The following is a 22,411-nucleotide window of genomic DNA, read 5'->3' as shown; positions in this document are numbered from 1 at the left end:
CCAAAAAATGGAACGAAGCCAATTTGATACGATTCTAATCCTTGAAAGTTCTCGAATGTTGAAAAGACATTTTGATTGTCACTTTTTTCGACGAAGCGATGCAATCATGCATCTAAATGATAGGATTTGATATATCTATTTATTCAAATATTTCCACACCTATCATTTTTGATAAGTGAACGGTTTCTCAAATAATACTCATCTATGAAGATGCCAATAGTGATAAGTTCTAATGCAAATGAAGCTCAGGATGTTTCGTTATTTCTAAGTCTACTTATTGGCTTGCAGTGAATATACATTAAATAAGTATTCGACTTAACATTGATTGAAACGTTAGATTGTATTTTTCTCGGAGATACAGAGAAAATCCTGTTTGTCCTTACCCATGGATGGCTTGTAAGAACTTTCGTTGGTGGGTCCGCACTCTGGATGCGTTCACCCGTTTCACTAGTTTGGTATATTTGTATATCAACCACGTTTCTCTTAGTACATTAGCTGCTTTATTTTTCAACTGAAAAGAAGCAACGTATATTCTTTTTTCATTTCTCGGCTTTCCACCTTGCCTTTTGTATTGGATTTCTCAACCGAAATAATAGATGATGTTGATCGGGGATGTCGAATTCATCCGTTGGTGTCTGTCACACAAAAAAATAACTTCCACTTTCTTCTTCTTTCCCTTAGAGATTGGCGCATCTTTCTTTAATGTCTACCCGATTAAGGACATCAACCGGACATGAGAAGAGCAAGACAGTGCGCCGTCGTTTTGTGATACTTACCCTTTTGGTTAACTGCGTGTCCATCATGAAATTATGTACATGCTTTTCAGCCCTGGTTAATTCTAATTTTCTTGCTAAGACAGCGACTACGAGAGCTGTACAACCAGCACCCTAGAATCAAATATTATATGTTTTTATTGGTGAGACGTTCGCACGATCTGCGCAGAGCAGCTATATAGAAAATGCATTGATGAACCAGTAGCGACAAGAGACACTCGATCTATAAAGAAATAAGCGAGTTCCTTTGACACAATCTGTCCATATTACTGATTGAATCTTTTTATCCTGTTATCTCTATCAATCGTTAGTATTTTGTTCTGATGTTCTAATATGAAAATTGCTGCAACATTCAAAAATTATGGACGCGTGAAACTATGGCGGTGTAATGAGCTGAGCTCGGAACATAGAAACTAACTAGCGTTTTGCGTTCGCCGCATGCGAATATTATGTATATCGCTTGGACATCTCAAAATTACCTCACAACCAGGTCCACCATCAAAATTGCTTTTTGTTAAAATCGGCAATTATTTGGCTATGTATGAAATTCACAGTTATAGGCTAAAATGTAAATGTTTTCATCAAAGATGGCCGCAATTCTGACATCTTGAATTGCATTATGACCTAAATTCGTCTACTGGTATACAATGTTAGGCCGAAATATACATTTTGGAATCAGCCGCCAGTCAGCCATTTTGGATGGTATTATGATCTGGATTCATATACTGATATATACTAACATTTCCGTGTGAAATATCAATACTTTCTATGAAATAAAAGTTGTATGGTCGGCACTGTCGATATTGCACCATCCATTTCAAGAACAAACTGGACAAACACTGGCGAGAGAAACTTTTTATTCACGTTAATCAACTCTGTAGTAATGCACTTGTGCCATAAGATTCGACTAGAAATAGGCTTCAAAAGCCTTTCAACGAGTCATAAACCGATGCGATACGATATAGGCCAAAATGCGCATACGTTTTCGGAATCCAAGATGACCGCTTGTCAGCCCTCTTGAATGTGATTACTGTTACCATACGTGTAACTTGAAAATTTAAAGATTTCATCTCAACCAGTTTTCGAGTTATCGCGGTGAAGCAAACTTCGCGTACGTTGAAGCGGGCGTGGTACAGCCAAAATCATAATATACCCCCTCGCTTCATCTGGTGCATACGATAACTATGGCCTGTTACGATATTGCTTGTTCTTTTAAAAGGTCTGGCAAACGACGAAGATTCGTTCATCACACCAACATAGTCGGCATCTCATGTAATGGATAAAAACGATACTCTCTTAAGTAAACAAGATGTCATGAAAAGCCGCCGAGGTGAACAAAAATTATGCGAGAAAATCCAATCTTTTCAGGTCCATTTGCTAATGGGTTCTAAACGACAAAAGTTTAGCGAGTTCCGATTGGCGTCAGGCGCGGTGTCTGCTGACTGCAACTGCTTGACAGACTACTCCCCTGCGCAGACGAAAAAAAGATAACAAACCCACGCAGCAATTTTTCAAAACACGCCTCAATAAAAAATCTTATACTTTGACGTCATCGAGAAAAAGGATCGTTTTAGTTACCTCCGACTATTAGGCGATTAAAAGCTTGTTATACAAAAACACACCAAGGCATTCTATTTTGATTCGACGTTATGAACTGCCAAATGTCAAGGCAGATTTTCAAGATTTTTATCAGTTATTTCAATACCTCCAGCCGGAGAACCCAAAAATGCACACGTGCTCACGCGAGTAATATCAAGCCCCCAATAGTCTCATTCAGAGCGACACATTAAGTTAATTCTTCTTACATCAATTTATGGATGAGAATCCCGCTGGGAAACCTCACTTTGTTAAGGATTGGACATAAGGCGATTTGTGGTTTGAATACGAGTTTTTCCGATCATAACGCTAAAGAACTATTCCGTTTCATTAGTCGTTTAATTTAGGAAGGATTTGGAGTTTTCAATCATTTAGTCAGTGTTGTATCGCTGCATCCAACAACGCTCCCATCCCACTAACGCCAAGGCTTTACATTAACAAAGACGAGCTTAGACTCCCCCACCCTAATAGCAAGCCGAAGACAGAATTAAAATGTTGCACGTGAAGGTAACGCTGGTAATAACATAGCAGAATAGCCACACTCTGATGTGAGAATATAGATTATAAGTTTAAAACCAACTTACGCACAAATTTAATGGATTCAAAATGAAATTCCTTTTACACAAGAATGTAAAAGCAATGACACGAGGTTTCGGACTCTTTCTATAGACCATCAACAGGTGTAAGAAATGCCCTCGATTGTAAAAGAAAATGCCTAAGATAACCTATCCGCTACTTACCATGACGCCTGTCGCAATAGCAATTGTTCTACCACAGTACGTATTTGGAACTATATCACCATAACCAATGGAAAGAAATGTGATGGCTATGAGCCACATTGAATTTAAAAAGTTGCCATGTAGCGGGTCATGGTAGCTGCAATAGAAAAAATAAAGAATTATGCAGTTTTTGCTTTGAGGGTTCGTGAGGATTTAAGTAAATATGGTGTGATTTTTTAAGGGAGCACTTTCTTATCCAAATGACGTAATGAGAAGGTAATAGCTATTTTTCCCAATTAAATTATTATAAGAAATCTCACAAAGTTTCTAGAAGGGGTGTGAGGTGGATGGAATAAAAATGGAAATGGGCTTCAACCGGCCGTTAGCTTTCGCTATTTCTGATTTAAAAACAAATGAAAAACCGATGCCTGCATACCGTAAAAAAAACACCAACCACATATAGAGGATACTAAGAATAACTTTTCATTTATCGTATATACTATATTACCTTCAATAAGCGGCTGTCCCTTGATAGAAATACTAAATATCAGAAAGCAGTTTTTACACGCGAGAGATTTTAAAACAGAAATGGAAAGAAACCTATGACTAAGAGTAATCGGCTTAATCTTTATGATTTATCGAATAGTCTTTTTTTATGATTTTGATGAATAGTTTAAGTTAGATATCGAGTGGAATTTATGGCTTGGTTAGCGCACAAAATATCATGTTTAGCCGCAAAAAAGGCCATTAAACGATTTCATAAATATGAAGTCGGGTATAGAAAACCTGACACCTCAGGAAATAGGATTCGAAGCCTCTTCCCACTTTCTATGATATGAATATGGTAGGAGCGAGTGTAATAGGATCGACTTACGCATGTCCTGGTATGGTGTTTACATGCATTACGAAGTCCCCCATGTAATCGCTTTAAAATTGATATAATATTCAAAATTATTAATCATCATGTTATCAGCATGCACGACCCAGTTCCACAGTCGAAAGCAAAAAGGATGTAATAATTGTATGTGGACAAAGTTGTCAAAATCTGCAGTCAAATTTACCTAATATCAAACAACAGTAGTTATTCAACTCATAATAATTAGAAAATCTGTGGAACTATCTGTGTTTTTTCAAAATGGTTGAAAATTATTTATCCTTAAGGTTTAGAAGACGGGATTTAACGGTTTTCATAAATGTAACGAGATGTATATACACAATGTGAAACTAATAATCATAATACGATTTTCTTCAATTATACGAAAAAACCTATTTCAGTTTTTATCCTTGTTTAAGTTGAGTTTTACCCTAGATTGATTATTTCACGTTAGGAGAAATTTGTGCTGACGAAATAGGATTAGAATGAAAGTGCCAATTTCGAAATGAAACGAATCATTCAGCAATAATAATTCGAGTTAATGAATGATGCAACGTTGAATGCGAAAATAAGCATCTTGAACACGGAAGCATGCAAAACCAATTTGCACTCGTGCGCATAAGAGCTACGTAACTTTAACGAAGTACAACGGGGTGCTCACTCGAAAAACATGCCTTTCTACTGTTACGGGAAGTTAAATACGTAGGAATCGATTCAAAACATTGGTATACTTACTTTTCGCAAGCCCGTAGTGTCCAAGCTGCGATCATCCACCAGGACAACATGAATACCAGCAGCACTGTCCCTGGGCATATAGTCATTAACGTTTTTAACACAAATCGCGTATTGAAATTAATACGATTCAAAGCCCCGATACTACGACTGGAGGCGTCAGTGAACAGTTTACTATGTAACAGCATAGATCGGAATATCAGGTAAAATCTAAAAAACATTGGTATAGATAAAATCAGATCCACAGGCACTATTCGTTTTTCCGGCTTCTTCGTCTCGAATATCACCGTCGTCCATTCCCAAGTGAATTTGCCCGGTACGGGATGAATGGCACAAATCAGCACTTCGATGGCTAGTTGAAGCGATCGTTTGAAATCCATGGCTATTCTCCAATCCTCTACGCAGTTGTCAACGGCAAATAACTGAAATGACAAAAAAACTCAACGACGTCAATACGGATTTTTCGCTAAATAGTTTCCGAAAGAATTACAGTCTGAATGAACGCCAGACATATACTGATTACTGAATTTACTTCATGAAAAAAAAAATCGATTTTTCTATTCCTACGATATGTGCTATGTACATAATATAAGCTATATATAATACATTTTTAAGGTTTTGTTTCACTTGGCAAAATCACGTATTACACGAAATTTCTCACGTTATTTTCGACACTGAGCAGAACAGCATGCATTCTTAGCAGATAGGCCAAATACGGAGGGTTAGGCGGCGACGCAAAATATCAGCATGGGAGTGCAAACATGCCTTTTTCTCGAAAGCGCACGTCAGATATATCATTTCACACAATTCGACCTAATCGTATGATATAATATGAACCACCGAGTAGATATGTTTTAAGATATATTCGATGAGATATACGATTTATTTCCTAAGTAGTTTTGGTAGATGACTATAGGGTATTAGTTTTACATTCATGTTTTCGTGGTAAGACTTCGTCAATCCGAAGAACGTTTGTGAATGGGCTACGAATACAAACATTCCACGAACTCCTAATGATACGGAGTCATTGCAAGGTCGAAAAACAAGTGTATGTTCGCTTTCAGAATTTCTACGACAATTTGACAAGATGACCGATTACTGGCTACAAGAAATTGATCACTGGTCCTTCGGGGACGATGGTGAGACGTAGGAAAGATGATTCGTGATTCGCGTGAATCTGAATCACACTGCGTTGTCGTCTGGTGATCGAGTAATAACTTACAAATCTCTTGCAGAATTTATAATTGAAGTTGGATAATCGAATTCTCTATAAGCCCGCCGTGAATTTGAATGTTTGAAATAAACGATAAAACAGAAGATAGCACCAGCACCGATCGAATCAGTTATTCGAATTGCAGGTGCGATGGCAGCGACGCTTCCACGAATATGGTTAAATGACAAAATCTCAAGAAATCCTATCCGTTGTTTCATCTTCAACGATATCGCATTCGTTTTCGAAAATGAATTCCGTCTAATTTTGACTCCTGTTTGTGATGATTGCCGCGAGGAAAAACAAAAACCTTTGCTTTGTAAAATCTAATTGCGGATTATTTCGTACAATCTTATGACGCACGATGTAAAAGTCAGTGACACACGATTTGTATACGGCGTTGGTACGGTATTTCATCGCAAATGATCGAGAGACAATCTGTTGTAATTTTTTTCTCACAATGTCGTTGGAAGATCAAAGCAAATCTATTTAGACACAGCTCAATCCCATCTAGTCGATGATAAGTGCGATTTATCGCATTAAAAGATAACAAAAATAAAACCCCTTATGGCGCTTCTCTGTGTCGTAATTTATCCTCAGCGAATGCAGATTATCACGTCTCAATTTCTCTTGTTTCGTCTAGCTTCTCACACAACTACTGCATCATTCTCTTTGATGAAGACAAACCACACGCTAAAATCGCGGCGAATATTAAGGTCTGATCCGATTCTAAGCCAATCCCTGCTTTCGCTACTATGTGCTTGTCTTTACTCACAAGAACCCAAAAGCCCTCATATCCAAACAAATAGTAAAATAAAGATTATCCAATTCCTCATTTTGGATTCTACGATAACCCAGATTTTAGAAAAAAAGGGGGAATTCATCATTTCTACAACTGTCGACTTCGATTCGACTATAGAACTCAAATTGATTTTAGTTCTATGATTCGATATAACTGCTTTAAATAGACACTTGTGGTACTGAAATCGATTTCTAACGTTCTGATAATTGTATCGAAATAGAGTTTGCGATATTGCAGAAGACATAGGCCTGTTCCACGGCGATGTGATTTAGGATTCTAGAGTTGATGATTGAAAATTAACTGAAAGAGTAAATTTATCGTTAACTCTTTTTTTTCTCAGAACGGATCCTGCTCTTTCTAAGCGAAGCAAATGGAAAAATAATCCCGACTGATGAAACCGACCGATTTCTTTTAAAACAATTTTTCTTAGTTGAGCGAATTAGCCTTCGCGGCCATATTTGGTTTTGATCAAACAAACCTGCTTTTGGCTATAGAGCGGCGTTTATGAAGCCGGAAAAATGAATTAATTACTTCAATCAGTGCGTACCCCACTATCCTGTATTGGTCGACCAGTCAAATTGCTTTGACATTTCCATATTTACTTTATTCTTGTAACATTAGCAAAATGATTGATGCCGTGTACGATGGGCTGATTGAACACCGTTGTAGTTTCGGTGCCGTCGAAATGGAATGATAACGCATAGCAAATAGTCGAACTATTTGAAATAACTGGTTTCACAGTAAACAATTCATCGATTCGTCGCATTTCCGCATTTCAGTAAAGTGCAGTGTATACAAACAAAACTCCCGAACCTGAACAGTTGAAATCACAGACTTGATACACTCATCAATACTCCCTACGACTATACGAAAGCCATCTTGTATACACTACGGACGAGCCAGGACTAAGACGGAGTTTGGTGATGTCGGAAAAACTATGACGCACGAATCTAAGAAATAGCGTTTCGTCGGAAGAAAATCGCAATGGCGATTAAGTGGTGATATTGCGCAATGTTAACGAGTGAAATACTGGAACGAGAAAATCTTAGAATTATAAGTGTCTCCTGCATATTCGTAAATAAATTAACAAAAAATGCTGCATAATCCCTGCGCTTTTTTTTTAAATGAATCGGGCAAATAAAGATGAAATAAGCAAAAGACTGAATACTAATAACAGTGCCAAAATTTCCTAAACACTTTTGTCTGCAAACTTGAATTACAGATACGTGGTCCCTTTGGGCTTGAATGACCAAACATGTCGAACACAAGGTAGTATAAAAATTAACGAATAGCGACCGTGGAAATGAAAACAAAATATACGTGTCAATAAAAATAAAAAAGAATATTTGAATCAACACAGATTTACATTAAAAATCCACAACACTATTTCGGCCCCTAAACAAAGTCCACGTTTAGAAACTCGATATAATTGGGTCGATCAAGTTGAATACTTAGCCAAGACTTGGCCCAGGGCCCAGAGCTGACAATGTCTTTTCATATTTTAGATAGATTTTACCTCGAAAAACTCGAAATCATTTTATCATAGACTGGACCTCTCTGAAAAATTGGTTTGATTTTGAAAACGAATTTGATATGGTTAACATATCAGTAACCATCGAGATCAATTTTTCCAAACACATCTGATGGCGACATTAATTGCATATTACAAGAAAAAAATCGTCTGTGCTGCTAGCATTCCATATTAGACGTAGCGGTTTAACGGGTGAAATGCCTACGGGTTTAAAAAAACGCCAACGAAAGCGCGAACAAAGCCAACGAATTCAATAAAGAAAAAATAAGTATCCGACCTTATATTTGTTACGAGTACAAAAATAATACACGTATATAAACATATACAATATGACTATAAATAAATCATATGGTAATTAATTTGATGACGAGTGATTAATATTTGGTGAGCTGTTCGGAGCCATGCTGTCAACAACATGAAGATGGTATGTATTAAATATAATGTGTTATGTATATACATATACATACATGTATAAATAAAACAATTATCATATTATTGTGTGTGGACGATATCCGTATATATATATATAGAACGTGTGAATAAATTTTTGATTAGAAAGAAAAAATAACATTTCATTCGAGGCCACTGACTTACCATCCTTAGATTTTCATCGGTCCCAGCCAGGATAATCTATTAGTAATCAAAATTAGCATGTCATTATCGCTAATTGCCGATTCATGAGCAGACGTCACGATACATTAAGCAGCCCGTAACGTACGCACGTGTAATGTATGTACTCGCGTTTAAAAAATGGACATTTTGTCTATGGACAATTTGATTGTGACTTCGTATTCAAATTTGATTATTCGAATGTCCAGTTCGAATGATGAATTCAACCAATATATTCGGAAAATAATCGGAATACGCGCTTACAACAGCATTTCTATTCTTTTCGAAAACGTTTCTAACGAAAGATATGATATCCTATATGCAGAGATTCCCGCTATTGGGAGAAAACGTAGTGTATAGAAATTGGAAAATAAGAAAATACCAGACATACAAATTTTATCACCGCGAATTGTAAGCATTTTCGTACGTTACGAGGCTTAATTTGCACCGAACTCGTGTGTGATAATAGTAGAATAACGCAGAAAAGAGTGTTGAATACTTAAATTCGAAAGAAATATCATAAAATCTAATTCAAAAAGAAAGCTTACCAATAAACTATACAGAGACAGAACATATCATATAGTTCAGATGATAAATTTCCATTGCAAATTTTCTAGAAATCTACTTTAGTATGATAGCGTGACAATGATCATCTGTCAAAATGGTTCGGTTTTCTAATGAGAATTTCACAGAGAAGAAGAAGAAGAAGAAGTCAGGAAAAAAGATTTATTCGCATGAAGGAACGAAGCCAGTGACTTCATGCACATCAACAACAATTATAGACTTCAGGCGACAAAACGTTAGGCGGCTATTGAAAGATGATGCGATTAGTGAAGCGAATTTAAGACAAGGTAATTATCAGGCGTAAAAGCTACCGGTGAAATCTTCTAACAAAGACTGTAATGATATAGAGTCCGACATAAACGTGATATTTCGACAAATCTGCATTTTAGATATAATGATTACATCCTCGTCGATGACGCCGTAAGTAAAAAAATATTCGATGTGATAAATACAGGTATACAAATATATGCATCAAATAATCATGCAGCGTCGTAATTTATATGTGTTGAAAAAAAGAGCACGAAAATGATAAGATAACTAGATAGGTAATATGTAAGAGAGAGAAAGACGTAGACGTGGTAAGAAAACAGGGAAGTAGAGATAAGAAAATATAAGGTACACGCGTGCTCGAATTCAAAGGTGAATGGACGTACTCGGAACATAACATACCCTAATAGAAAATAAGCATTCTTACTCGTTTCTGGATGGCACTAGTTTTTGGAATCGCCGTTCGTCTGATGGAATTTCTATCATCGCGCAAAAGGCTAATACGGTTTAGAAGACTCGACACTCGTAGGCCTCGGGCGGACTCATTGAACTCCGTCAAATGATGGGAGAGATCGATCTCAAAATGCTTCCTGTTATCGTAGGTTTAACGTTACTATACCTTTCGCCGAAGAAATAACTTCAGACCGAAGCGCAGCCACGGGCGATACACGACCACGTCGATACTAGCGTTCTTTCACAGTAGAATGGACTGATCAAAATATTTGCTACGAAACGGAGCGAACGAAGCAATTTAAGTTGCGACCATGATCTATAGCGGATGCATTCGGGGTCAATGTAACGAGAAAGTTGCTTAATTCAATGTACGGATACTCCATATAAAAATCTGTTTTCGATTCCCTCGTGTGGCATATTGGATTGATCATTTGATCGGCAAGATTGGATAAGAGGGGTCTATTTGTTTTCGCCGTTATTCTCGTGACATCATGAGATTTCCAATTTCTGCGCGGCGCGTGGTCGGTCGCAAACTGCGACATCATCGTGAAATTGTTGTTATCGATCGCGAGTAAGAGGAGACCCGGTTTTTGTTGATCCAACGCGAGATAATCGAGGCTAAACGACTGGAATATATATCTCTAACATGTAGAAAAAAATCCGTCCAAGACAATACCATGGCCGCAACTTCTGCTTAATTTGTGTGCGAAAGAAGTTTTCGATGCCATTTATATTCGAATCACGTCACTTTCATTTTGTTAATATGATAAGTAAAATAGAGCCTAAATCTAATTACGCGGTAAGTGGATTATGACTTGATTAGCGCCCGGTGTGGAAGTTGAGTAATTAGCGAGGCAACCATTAGAAAATCGGACATGACTAATGTCGAATGAGTATCTACGTACGTAAGCTCCTCGTATTTAACAGGATTTCCGCGAAATGCATTCAGGAATCACGAGAAATGTCCTGGCTGAACCCAAATGCGATTCGTTTTTAATGGCGGGTTTCTTGTTGCATTGTTGTCATAGGGAATATAGACGTCTCGGACTAAAAGCTGAACGACCAGTACGTGGGTTCCATCTGTCCAATAACAGCCGCGACGCCGAAAGCTGATTGAAATTAATTCCGCCGAATGAAATTGCGGAAAGACAGTTGAAACCGATGTGAAAAAAACCCGCGAGATATGAATGCATGAACCATTCAACTGCGATTATCTTAATTTCGAAATCGAAAAGCTCCGCTATATTTACTTTCATTAATTAGATTGATCTTATTTCAGACACTGCGCAGCTTTCATAAAACTCCCTCGATTGATTTTTTACTGTAATGGTGTAAATCAGTTCCCAATACTTCATAACGGGGAACGTACGCGCAACTACATACAATTTTGTAATTTTCATTAAAAGATCCCAAAATGACACCGTAACGCTAAAGATGACGTTTCGAGGAGCAAAAATCCCACGTCGATAATGCCCGCAGGAATGCTTAGCAGCTGGAGTAGCACGAAATGGTTTGCCAATTCATCAATTTTGAAAATTTTTCTAATATTAATGACAGCGTCTGCCCGCGAAAGCTACAACCGTGTATCAGTTTTTAGATGGCGAGTATTTATGCGTAAGATTTGACTGGCAGGTTGTTAATCAGTACCGATTATTAGAATCGATAACGTGGCTAATAGAAATATATAGAAATTCTTTCGAGAAGTTTTCTAAGTTAAGACTTGACTTTCTGACAGTCCGGTGCCGAAGTCATTTCCAATGATTTAAACGCCGTGTCATTTTATGTCAGCGGTCCCTCCCGGGATCAACCGATCGAACTCTCTCAAAACGTTTTTTTTTATTTTTTATCTCGAGCCGTGTTTATTCAGTGATATATAGCGTGTTCGAAATGATCTTAGCTGCTGTTTTTATTTCAAACATCTGCATAGCTTCAAATGGTTGGGTTTTTAAAAGTGAATTGCAGTCGTCTGTCGCTACGGGTGACTGTAACAGCCACTCCCTTTGGTATCGTTGCCCACTTCGCAATATTTAAGCAGCTGCAAACGCACGTCATCTGGCGAATGACTCTGACCCGTCATTTCACGACGTATTAAATTCAGCGGATATCTATATATTTTCATTCAATATTTCTAACCGCATACTTCGCCATTGATATATTTGCTGGAATTATTGAGAATCCGACTTTTTTCCATATCGCCACGTACGTAAATAGTCATTGAAGCTGTTCGTTCGAAAGGATATATTTTTTTCGAATCAGCCACCATAGCCATTTGTAGACTAAGTAATATTTTTGTATTTTTGGCCGAAAATATTGTGTTGCACGTGGGGCTTTAAACATTACTGCGGAAATTAGCACATATTTTTGTATCGAAACCAATACCTTTGGGAATAATTATTTCATATTTGCTATGATCATATTTGTCTATTTTCGAACGGAGCCGAAATGATGATTCCGTTGATGTGATCACGGGTTACCCTTGGGAGCAATCATGCGCTGGCATCGCCCGTGATGGTACATATATATATATATATATATATATATATATATATATATATATATATATATATATATATATATATATATATATATATATATATATATATATATATATATATATATATATATATATATATATATATATATATATATATATATATATATATATATATATATATATATATATATATATATATATATATATATATATATATATATATAAGATAATTGCATAAAGGAAAGCAGTATTAATATCATATATCATTAATATCATTAGTAAAATGATTCGCTAGTAGGATCTGCCCAGACGACTTATGCGTGTATTATATAAGATAAGAGGATGTTCCTTGGTAAAACTCCGTGAGATTCCGGCTGACACCGAATGTACCCGTCCGATCTACTCGGAATCAGCTTCTGAACGAATTCCTCTCAAAATTCGACGTTTGTTGACTTTGAAATGACCTTAGTCTAGGCACCCGATGAAGGCGACGTGTCGCCTATCAGCAAGCTTCGCTGCATTTCTTCCCGTTAGCTATTTATTAGTAATTAATAAGCTGGGTTATTTTTGTCAATTCGCCAACTTCAACGTGAAAATGACTAACAACAATGAAAATTATCATATTCGTTATCATATAAAGACGCATAGTTTTTGGCTTCAAACGATATGCATGACGTCAATGCAACGGGTCTACTACCACACCCTAGCTGCTGGTATAAAAATATTCAATTGAAACCGACAAAATTGTTTACGTCTATTTATATATATATATAATATATATATATATATATATATATATATATATATATATATATATATATATATATATATATATATATATATATATATATATATATATATATATCGGAGAAATTCGCGTAGTTGAATTGGGCCTGTGATGTCTGTGAGTTTTTCCCCATGTACATGTGTAAGTTCTAAAGGCAATTTGTCGTAACTTTGAACGATTTAAACAACTAACCGCTGTAGGGTCTGTACCACCGAGCGCATTTCAAGCGTCGTTTTGTTTGCCTAAGTGTGGATACGACAAAGTCCAGATATATCTGTCACATCTAATATCATATCATAACATAAGTTACTGAATATAGAACAGATAAGATTTCGACACAATGATCGAAACTTTCGTTATCCTCATCAGAAATGGGCGTGCTCGGACGAAAGTCGATTGTTCCCCGTTATCTTGTTTTTAGGAAGGCAAGCTCACACTGCTGTACGCAAACAGCAATAACTGTTATAAACGCGAGAGTGAGAAACTGGAAAAACATTTGTAGGTGCTTGTTCCCGGGAGAGCCAAATCCATAATTTTCAGTCGGATCACGGGGGTCGGAAAAACGAAATGAGAGTAAGCTCGCAACACTGCGGTACTCCGCAAGGTGAGCGCCTTGAACAGCAACATAGGCTCCCCAGGAACTCTAACAGCCTTCCATCGAATAGAATGGAGGTACGATCAACAGCCGCATAGGTCTATATTTTGGTTAAATGCCATTCATCAATTGATGATGACGAGTTTCCGGCGCAGGCGATCAAATAAATCAGAATTGATTCGCGTAAATGAAATTACCATTTACCTAATTTGCAGACGAAATTGCAGCTATGTCAGAGCGTTAAGTGGTACAATTTACAGAATTTACTCCTTGTTCGATACTAGTTAACGTGTGTATCATCTATACACGGGATAATCCCTGTGTATCCCGTCGTTCCGGCTGGTAGCGCGTGTATGAAATCGCGCTGAAATCTCAAATTCACGACTGAACTACAACGCAATTTCTTCTCGTTCGGATTATTAGATAGGCCTAAATACATTGTGCAGGTTCCGGTAGATAGATACGCTTGTTTGAAGAGAGGGTAACCTTGGAAGAAATTTACCAGGTGATGAAGAAGTATGTTTACATATACATTTCGTATGTGATGATAGCAGTTTTATATTATACTGTGCGCGTGTATGCTGTTAGTCTAACTGGCAGACTTAACAAACTCAATCTAATTCAACTACATTTTGTTATTCGAATGCGCCAAGCAATATTCCCAAAAACCGTATTCGCTCGCATAAGAGAATTTAGGGCACTTTAGGTATTCACGGCCGTAGCTATGGTCGGAGTGCTAGAACAGGCACACCTTTCCGTTCTTGAAGAATGGAGAATGATGATGGAGTACTTAGGTTCAATCTCGGATACGATTTGATTTATAGAATGTATATTGAAATTCGCTGATTGCACTTTCGCAGATATAGCTCGAATTGAGAAGGGTTTCAAAACAAATAGTAATGTCGAAGAGGGAAGGAATTTCCGAACAGCAGTTGGTATTGACGTTGAGTCTGCAATACAGGTGTTGAAGAACAGCCCGCGTTAACTTAAAGATTTATACGCCAAATACAACCTAATGTTCAATATTTCTGGAATATAATCAACTCTCATTCGTAGCAGAAATCGAAGAATCAGTTTTATAGATTGTGACTCTAAACATTTTTTTCTATCGTTTAGCGCTTGCTATATTTTTTTTCTCACTCAGAAATATTTCAGCGTTGGCTTCATTTCCCTAAGAATCATATTTATATGGTATTTTTCTACTACTGAGAAAAGCTCGGAGAAATAATACTACGACGTATGCGAATGAAAGCGGCGCAAAACTCCCAGCACTATTCTCCACCATCCTTCTAGGTAAAATAAAGATTGGATGTCTACGTAGCATTTCTATTCTTTCGAAAAAATGCCAAGGCACCCGATCGGATTACTATAGAAATGGCAGACATTTGCCTATTTCTATTTCGGCAGCCGCGTAATTTTCAATGAATTTTAACCTGTTCTGACACTTCGCCACTCATCACACGGTCTATAAGGCTAATTTTGTCAGATGCGCGGCAAAACTAAGCACCGTAAGTGCGTTAGAGTTTTATGTACCTACGGCTGATCGGATTCTATTTTATTATTCCATTCCTCTGGCTACCGAACGTGTGAAGATATATCTTATCACCGCAATGCTAAGATGTTTGGTAAGAAAGCTCATCGTGTTCTAGAAGTTGTTAGTCAAAATACCAGGCCAATTTGTCTGAGGAAATATTAAGTCATATAGTATATACAAGTAATTTCGTTGAGCCGTTTGGAATTTGGCGCCTGGGTTAACGCCGTATTTGTTAATAAGGATGGCCGACGGGTGGTTATTCCCAGCAAATATTACCAGTATGAACCGTTGGAGAGAGGATAATCAGGCTGCAAACACCCGATGGGACTCGAGGTTAGCAATCAGTAAACATTGTAGATACGGATCACGTATAACCAATTATATGAGATTCTGTCAACGGTGAAGTAGGAATTGATCGAGTCTTGTAGTCGCCCGCAGACGGAGTGCGGCTGAGATTAGTCTGCGCGTCTATGGAAGCGCGCTGAAGTTCGATTTTTATATCCAATACGCTTTTAGTCGAATTATCCGCTCGAACGAATAAGTCGTTAAGTCGCCGCGTGAAAATCTTAAAACGAAGGCCACGATTCGATGATAAATCAACGAGCGCATCTTCCTTCGCTGTCAATGTTGTCAACACATATCAACTGATAGCTTCACACAATTACACCTAACCAAACATATGATATAACATGCTTTAATCATACGAGCACAGATTTCACCAATTTTCTATCATATGAAAATGAAAATGTTTTTAATGAACTGATATTGTTTAGTATATTCGTAACTAATGAATAAACGATAAACATGATACGCTACGCAACTATAGTCGCATTATTTTAGTTGTTGCCGTTAATTGGCTTCCATGTTCTAAACCCATGGGAACTAACTATATACAAGTCAAGTTATAACCATTGCCGTATATATATACTAGTAGTACATTTTTTATTCATGCAATAAATTTGTATGATAAGCGGAGTAATAACAAGCTACTGAACCCCACTTATCTGGAACATGCGTCCGGTTATTGCGTTGATTGCCTCAGAACGGTTTTGATTATGACGCATAAGATATACGAGTGTGTCGTCTGACAAAGCCACGGACTCTCTAAAACACAGATTCCGTGTCTGATCGGTTGGGTATAATGGTATCCGCCTATAATGACTCGGATTTTCGAATGAGAAGTGTACGAAAAGGTTTGCATTCGGCGGTTTTAATCTGATAGTGGGTGTGGATCGCGGATACTGATCCGCAGATAAGTGTGGAGATTTTTCGGGTAGTGAAACAACTTATATTTCTATAAATTGTACACAGTTATCGTTTACAATACCTAAAAACTCTTGTAATCTTTGCCAACATCGTGTTTGATTCGCATTTAGCACGCTACTTTGGAACATATTAACGCCTCTTCTTTGAACAGAAAAGGGAATAACTTCTAGCAAAGGCTAGAAGCTGGGGCCAGGTGCAAAGTTACGGACTTACATTTAAGACCATCTTAGATCCAATAGCCGATCTAACAACTTAATTCCAGTCTTATGATTTAATACGACTTTTGTACTAAGTCACAACTGTGCAGTAGGGCTCAGAGGTGTTCGAAACACATTAAGATTCCAGTTCGTAATTAAAAATCATTAGTCACACGATAATGGCGGTACTTAGAATGGCAATCTCTCCTTTACGAGACGTTGATAATTCGTCGTGACTGTCATTTTAGAGTCGGTGAGTATGCGTGCAGTTGTTAGTTAGAATCAACACGATAAGCCCTGTGGAGGAAACAACATAACATGGGACATAGGGGCCGTGAATGGACGTTCACACTGATACTGATTGCTTCGAGGTGTAGACAAACATCGAGCAACGTCACACCACAGAGACGCGCGCGCGCGCGACAGAGACAGACCCGAAGATCCGTTACTTACCCGTATTTCGATAGCATGGTACGCTAGAATAAGGCCAACCAGAATCAACGTTGAAATGCTGACTAGCGATTTTAATCCTATGGAATATGGTGTTGCCTACAAAAGAAACGATACCTAAAACATTAGTATATATAGCATACTTGGCGATTACCGCAAAAAAATGAACAAAATGATGCCAAAATAATAGACAAAGAAATCTTGGGCATTCAACACCAATATGTTTCATTTTTTATATCTAATCTTGCTATCGTGTGTCTTGCAAAGAATTTCTCTCGAAATTATAGGAGCATCTATTGATTTATTTTGTTGTGGCCCCTAGACATTAATGGGTTAAATTGCATAAGATTTAGGCTAAGTGTGTCGGTTTTTGTCTTAGGAACAAATGAAGATCAAATATCTTTGTTGGCAACAACAGAAAACATTCCTCTGGCTCTCGAATCCATGGGGAAATATGTTTAGGAGCCACATTATTACGTATTCCGTAACTTTTTTCGTTTTAAATCATTTTCTCGATACCAGACTGTCGAAAGTGTGTTAAATCAGCCAACGATCGACAAGAAATGGCTGTTCACACTCTTTTCTCTTACGCTCTCGGAATCCGGTCATAAATCAAAACTCGTAATCGATCGATATGTAGGCATGATATCCAGATTTGCTAATCAAACCATAAATCCCGCTAATGCCCGTCGCTACGACACTTTTGCAATAGGCACCCACTTTTGTTTTAAGCGAGTATCAAGCAAGGCGGCCAGTATGGTACGTTCAACGCGGCATTACCGAAAAATTATCATTATTATTGCGTCCGCGCATAATGTGTAATGATCCACTACAAGAGACCGCCACGAAAAAGTGTCTGGCAAATAAAAACGTGATATTTACATGACTAACACATTTCCATTTTGCACATGTCATTATTTATCAACCGTGTTTTCCATGATATCTCGTTCGTCAGTCAGGGGTTTTTTGTAGCCGCACTGCAAACACGAGCTCTATTTAATCATATTCGTACATCGGCAAAATGACAAAATTTCATTTCGATTTTTTGAACTCGACTGCGACTGGTTGCATACGATTTCAAACGAACTCGCTGTTTACGATATTGGCGTCGGTGGCTGTAGCGTCTACAACTGGCATGCAAATGAGTGATGTATTTAAATTTTGCCGACTCGAATACCACCACGACGACATTGATGAAAAAATGCGTGGGTTATTTGCGAATAATCCTTCAAAAATCCGTGTTCAAACAATAAATCTTCTGAACATTATATCATTGTCTTGCAATTGAATGCGGATCATTCGATTTTTTTACAGCTGCAAAACGTGTTTGTTTTCTATGATATCGATACATGCACGTAGGCAGTGCGGCCCAATCCTATTTCATCTTGAACTGGAGTATCTTTGAGCGTTAAGTGCCGTCAAGTTCATATTTCCGCGAAAAGTGCGTATAATAGCTGTTGAAATCAGAAACGAGCGAGCACTTCGATCCAGAAGAAAATAATTGCAGGAGTTACTTTCGACTGAATTTAATTTCATTGCATCAAAAGAGCAGGGAACTCGGAGAACTGACATCAAACGTCGTTGATTACCTCGACGAAAGACGTATTACGTCATCGGCTTTGCGGTGACAAAGTTATTCGTTTTTTATCTCTGGAGGTGAGGACAGCAAGCGAGAAGTCACGGCTCCATGGGAAACTTTCCACGTGTGATTCCTCGAGGGATAAATGCAACTTATCTCTCTCCTGGTGTTTATATACACGTCGGTTGTCGCGCTAAATTCTTATCGGAGAATTCCAAGTTTTGTCACGACAGGTGAATAAGGAGGAGGCCACCTTAACCATCCCAGAACGTATGAAAAATGACAACTCTTGAGCGGCACCTGATACGAATTAGCAACAGGGCTTGGTTAGGCCGGACGGTAGCTTCATTAGAACAATTTCATGAGAACAGTGTCTGTAGTCGATTGGAACTTTTTGAATATATATGTATAGAGAGAACTCCTGAGACATTAAGAATGCAGATCTCGTTCAACGCTGATATATTCAGATATTCTAAATTCGAGACCGATTTTGTATAGTTAGATAATGATTTATGTGTTAAACTTGTTAGATTAGCAAGAGGAAATCTGCTAAATATCTATGCCAGTAGACCTACGCCATAATCATAACAGATTTAGGAATGATTTCGATACATCTAAAAAAACCTAATGATACGCGCTTCTCTGAAATGCATTGACTAGAATCAGTAAGTGCTTTTATGTATATGTTAAATCATGGACGTTACCAGAATTACTGTATTTGCAAGGCTGATACAGAAAATATTACCAAAACTTCATATATACGATGATTCTAATATCTCCAGCAGATGTAAAATCACGCCGCATGATTAAGTAAGTTATTGACAGAAATTGCTAAATCAGGAGTACTAAAACTAAGAATATTGGAAAAACCGGTGGATGCAATCTGCTCTTGATATGTCATTTTAGTCGATAAACTAGAATCAAACATCTTATTCCTGAAGTAACGAAAAAAACTCATAATAAGGGGACCCGAATGCATGCGATTGGAATTACAGTGTTCGTAACGAAAAGATGCTAGACACTACGGGTAAAATAGAGAATGGGGTTACATCTCTAGATTCTAACAAATTCTGCAAATTGGTTTCTTGTTAGGTTAAATACGTCGACAAGGATATATCGTGTTTATTCATTCGGCATCAAGGTTTTATCGAGAATGAGATGTTAAGGCCTCCGATCTAACTGTACATCACGAGAACTATAGTTGCACGGCCGAAACTGGTGAGAAACACGAAGGCTGTCAGTTCTTTGTTGACAGAGTATGTCCAAAGTATTCCTCGTTTCAAGTATAGATGCTAATGGTATCGATGTCAGATATACTTTCTGAAGTCTCCGTGGTAAAGTCTTAAGGTGCGTTGATGACACTTTTAACGCACCCAACCTAATTCCTTTTCACCTTTACCGAATAATGATGTATTGTGACCGGATATGGCGATGCAGCCAATATTTTCATTTAAGAACTACCATAATACATATCGACTAATTATTACTATATGCCTTCTTAAAATGATTTCTATTACGTTCGGTCACTCGGTACTGGCATAACAGATCCCATGGTTAATACGTCGGTTAAATATCTTCCTTAGAGTTAAAAGCAATGTATTGATCAATTTCCAATTTTTAGATTATTGAGCAGAGAGGGATAATTTCCCTATTGACATAACTCCCGGGGGTAGAGGCGTGGTTGATCGTTCATGTAAAAATGTAAATTGATTCATTGAGAACCACGAGATTGGTGTTAGAATGAAAAAAAAAGAAAATCGAATTTTTCAATTCTGTTTCATGAGAAACGGCCTCTATCAATGTTATTGTGGACCGCTTTCATATAGGTGATATATTTCTTTTTTTTCTCTATGTTTTCTTCGGAAAATGTTTCCTAGATGAATAACTACATGAATATCATCAGTTGACTATTCAATCAATCATCGCCCACGTTTTTCAATGGGCACTTATTATGTATATTAATTGGATTAATATTTTTTTCAAATACGAAATCGTTGTTTTATGACGGGCGTATAAACACACGAACGAAAATTTCGAATTATTAACGATGCTCCCCCGAGCCTATTTCACGCAGCAGTAGTAAAATGGTCAATTGTAAACTGTAATGCACGACTGGTTAATGTATATGATATGTGGAATGAACCACTCTTAATGGAATAACGACCTGTTACAGTACTATATAGACGTAATATCAACTGTTCACGTGTTTAACTCGTGGTTACTTAGCGTAATGATTAGGCCAGTTTAGCAATTTCATAGTATCCGACAGAACCTCTTCATGCAGTCCGCTCCCAACTCCGTGATTTCATTAAACAGGTCGAATGAAATTGGGGAAAAAAACATCATCACATATCATCATTATTACACTGGAAAATGATTTTTATTCATACATACTGTATTTTGGGATGCAGAACGACTTGGTAGAAGCATGGACTCTAAAACGATTTAGACTCCACGATATAAGTAATTAGGAGCGATGAAATGTTGTAAAATCGCGCCCAATGAAAAAGGAAGTCAAAACAGAATTGATACTTAATCGGCTACAGTGAGTTTACTCAGGGAGTGGTCTCGAGGGTCTGGGCCCTGGCATTCGCATTGAGATGGCCCTTTCTTCATTTCAAAGATCGTTAAAACCAACACATTTGACAGTCAGCCTTTTGGAAATTGCATATTCAATTCTTAAAAAAGTATTTTCCACCAAAGGGGGCCGCGCTAGTAGCAAATGACATGGCTGAAAAAGCCCCTTCTTTTCATCTGGACCCCGGTCGTCCAATTTTCCTATAGATCCGGCCCTGATTATTGGTATTTTTTGTATAAAATCTATTCGCAAATTTAACATCGCCGACGATTATTAAGATTTAGTTATACTAAGTTACTATTGACTGAGATTAGCTAAGCCAATATTCCTTTATTTGGTTGCCTGATGGTTCGGCCTCCTCGGCAAAGCCACTCTTCAAATACCTCAACATTTCACCGCTACGAATTATATTTACACGAATATGAGCATGGGTCGTGCAGACTGCCAGCATGTCGGCGCTATTTCATTAATGGCGGCCTTCGTCGAAGTGTGTTTGAATTCATCAACTTCTCGCCAGCCGAACGGAAACCTTTATTTCCTTTTCGTTCGCAAATAAATGAAAAGCGAAAGGGGAACTCCGCGACCAGAATAATCAGTCGGGCATCTTGCTGCCAGATATTTCAAGCTGATTAGATTGATATGCATTCTATTTCGGTATATCTTATACTGTTAATTAGAATTGACTGTCATCCACCAATTAAAGGCGTTCGATTTTCTACGTTTTTCGTGTCGAAACTATTTTCGCTACGATCAAGAATTCATATAATGTACGTGAAATTCTAAATTCTAAAATGCAGGCAA

At 37.6% G+C, this 22,411-nt stretch overlaps 1 protein-coding gene across 3 annotated transcripts in view; it reads right to left on the bottom strand.

Moving 5' to 3' along the window:
• LOC141906063 (small conductance calcium-activated potassium channel protein 1-like) overlaps window positions 1–22,411 on the bottom strand; it is a 37,104-nt gene that overhangs the window by 6,652 nt on the left and 8,041 nt on the right. For 2 of the 3 annotated variants that reach the window (XM_074795226.1, XM_074795228.1), the window contains exons 2-6: window positions 17,457–17,552; window positions 4,698–5,116; window positions 3,110–3,245; window positions 777–887; window positions 384–511 (exon numbers count right to left, since the gene is read on the bottom strand). In XM_074795226.1, coding sequence (XP_074651327.1) covers window positions 384–511; window positions 777–887; window positions 3,110–3,245; window positions 4,698–5,116; window positions 17,457–17,552 — 890 coding nt within the window. Of the gene's footprint in view, window positions 1–383; window positions 512–776; window positions 888–3,109; window positions 3,246–3,962; window positions 4,014–4,697; window positions 5,117–17,456; window positions 17,553–22,411 lie in introns of all 3 variants that reach the window. The other variant, XM_074795227.1, reaches the window with a different exon arrangement.

Source organism: Tubulanus polymorphus, chromosome 5 (genome assembly GCF_964204645.1).
Source record: "Tubulanus polymorphus chromosome 5, tnTubPoly1.2, whole genome shotgun sequence".
Taxonomy (NCBI): Eukaryota; Metazoa; Nemertea; class Palaeonemertea; order Tubulaniformes; family Tubulanidae; genus Tubulanus; species Tubulanus polymorphus.
This window is presented reverse-complemented; position numbering and strand designations above follow the sequence as displayed.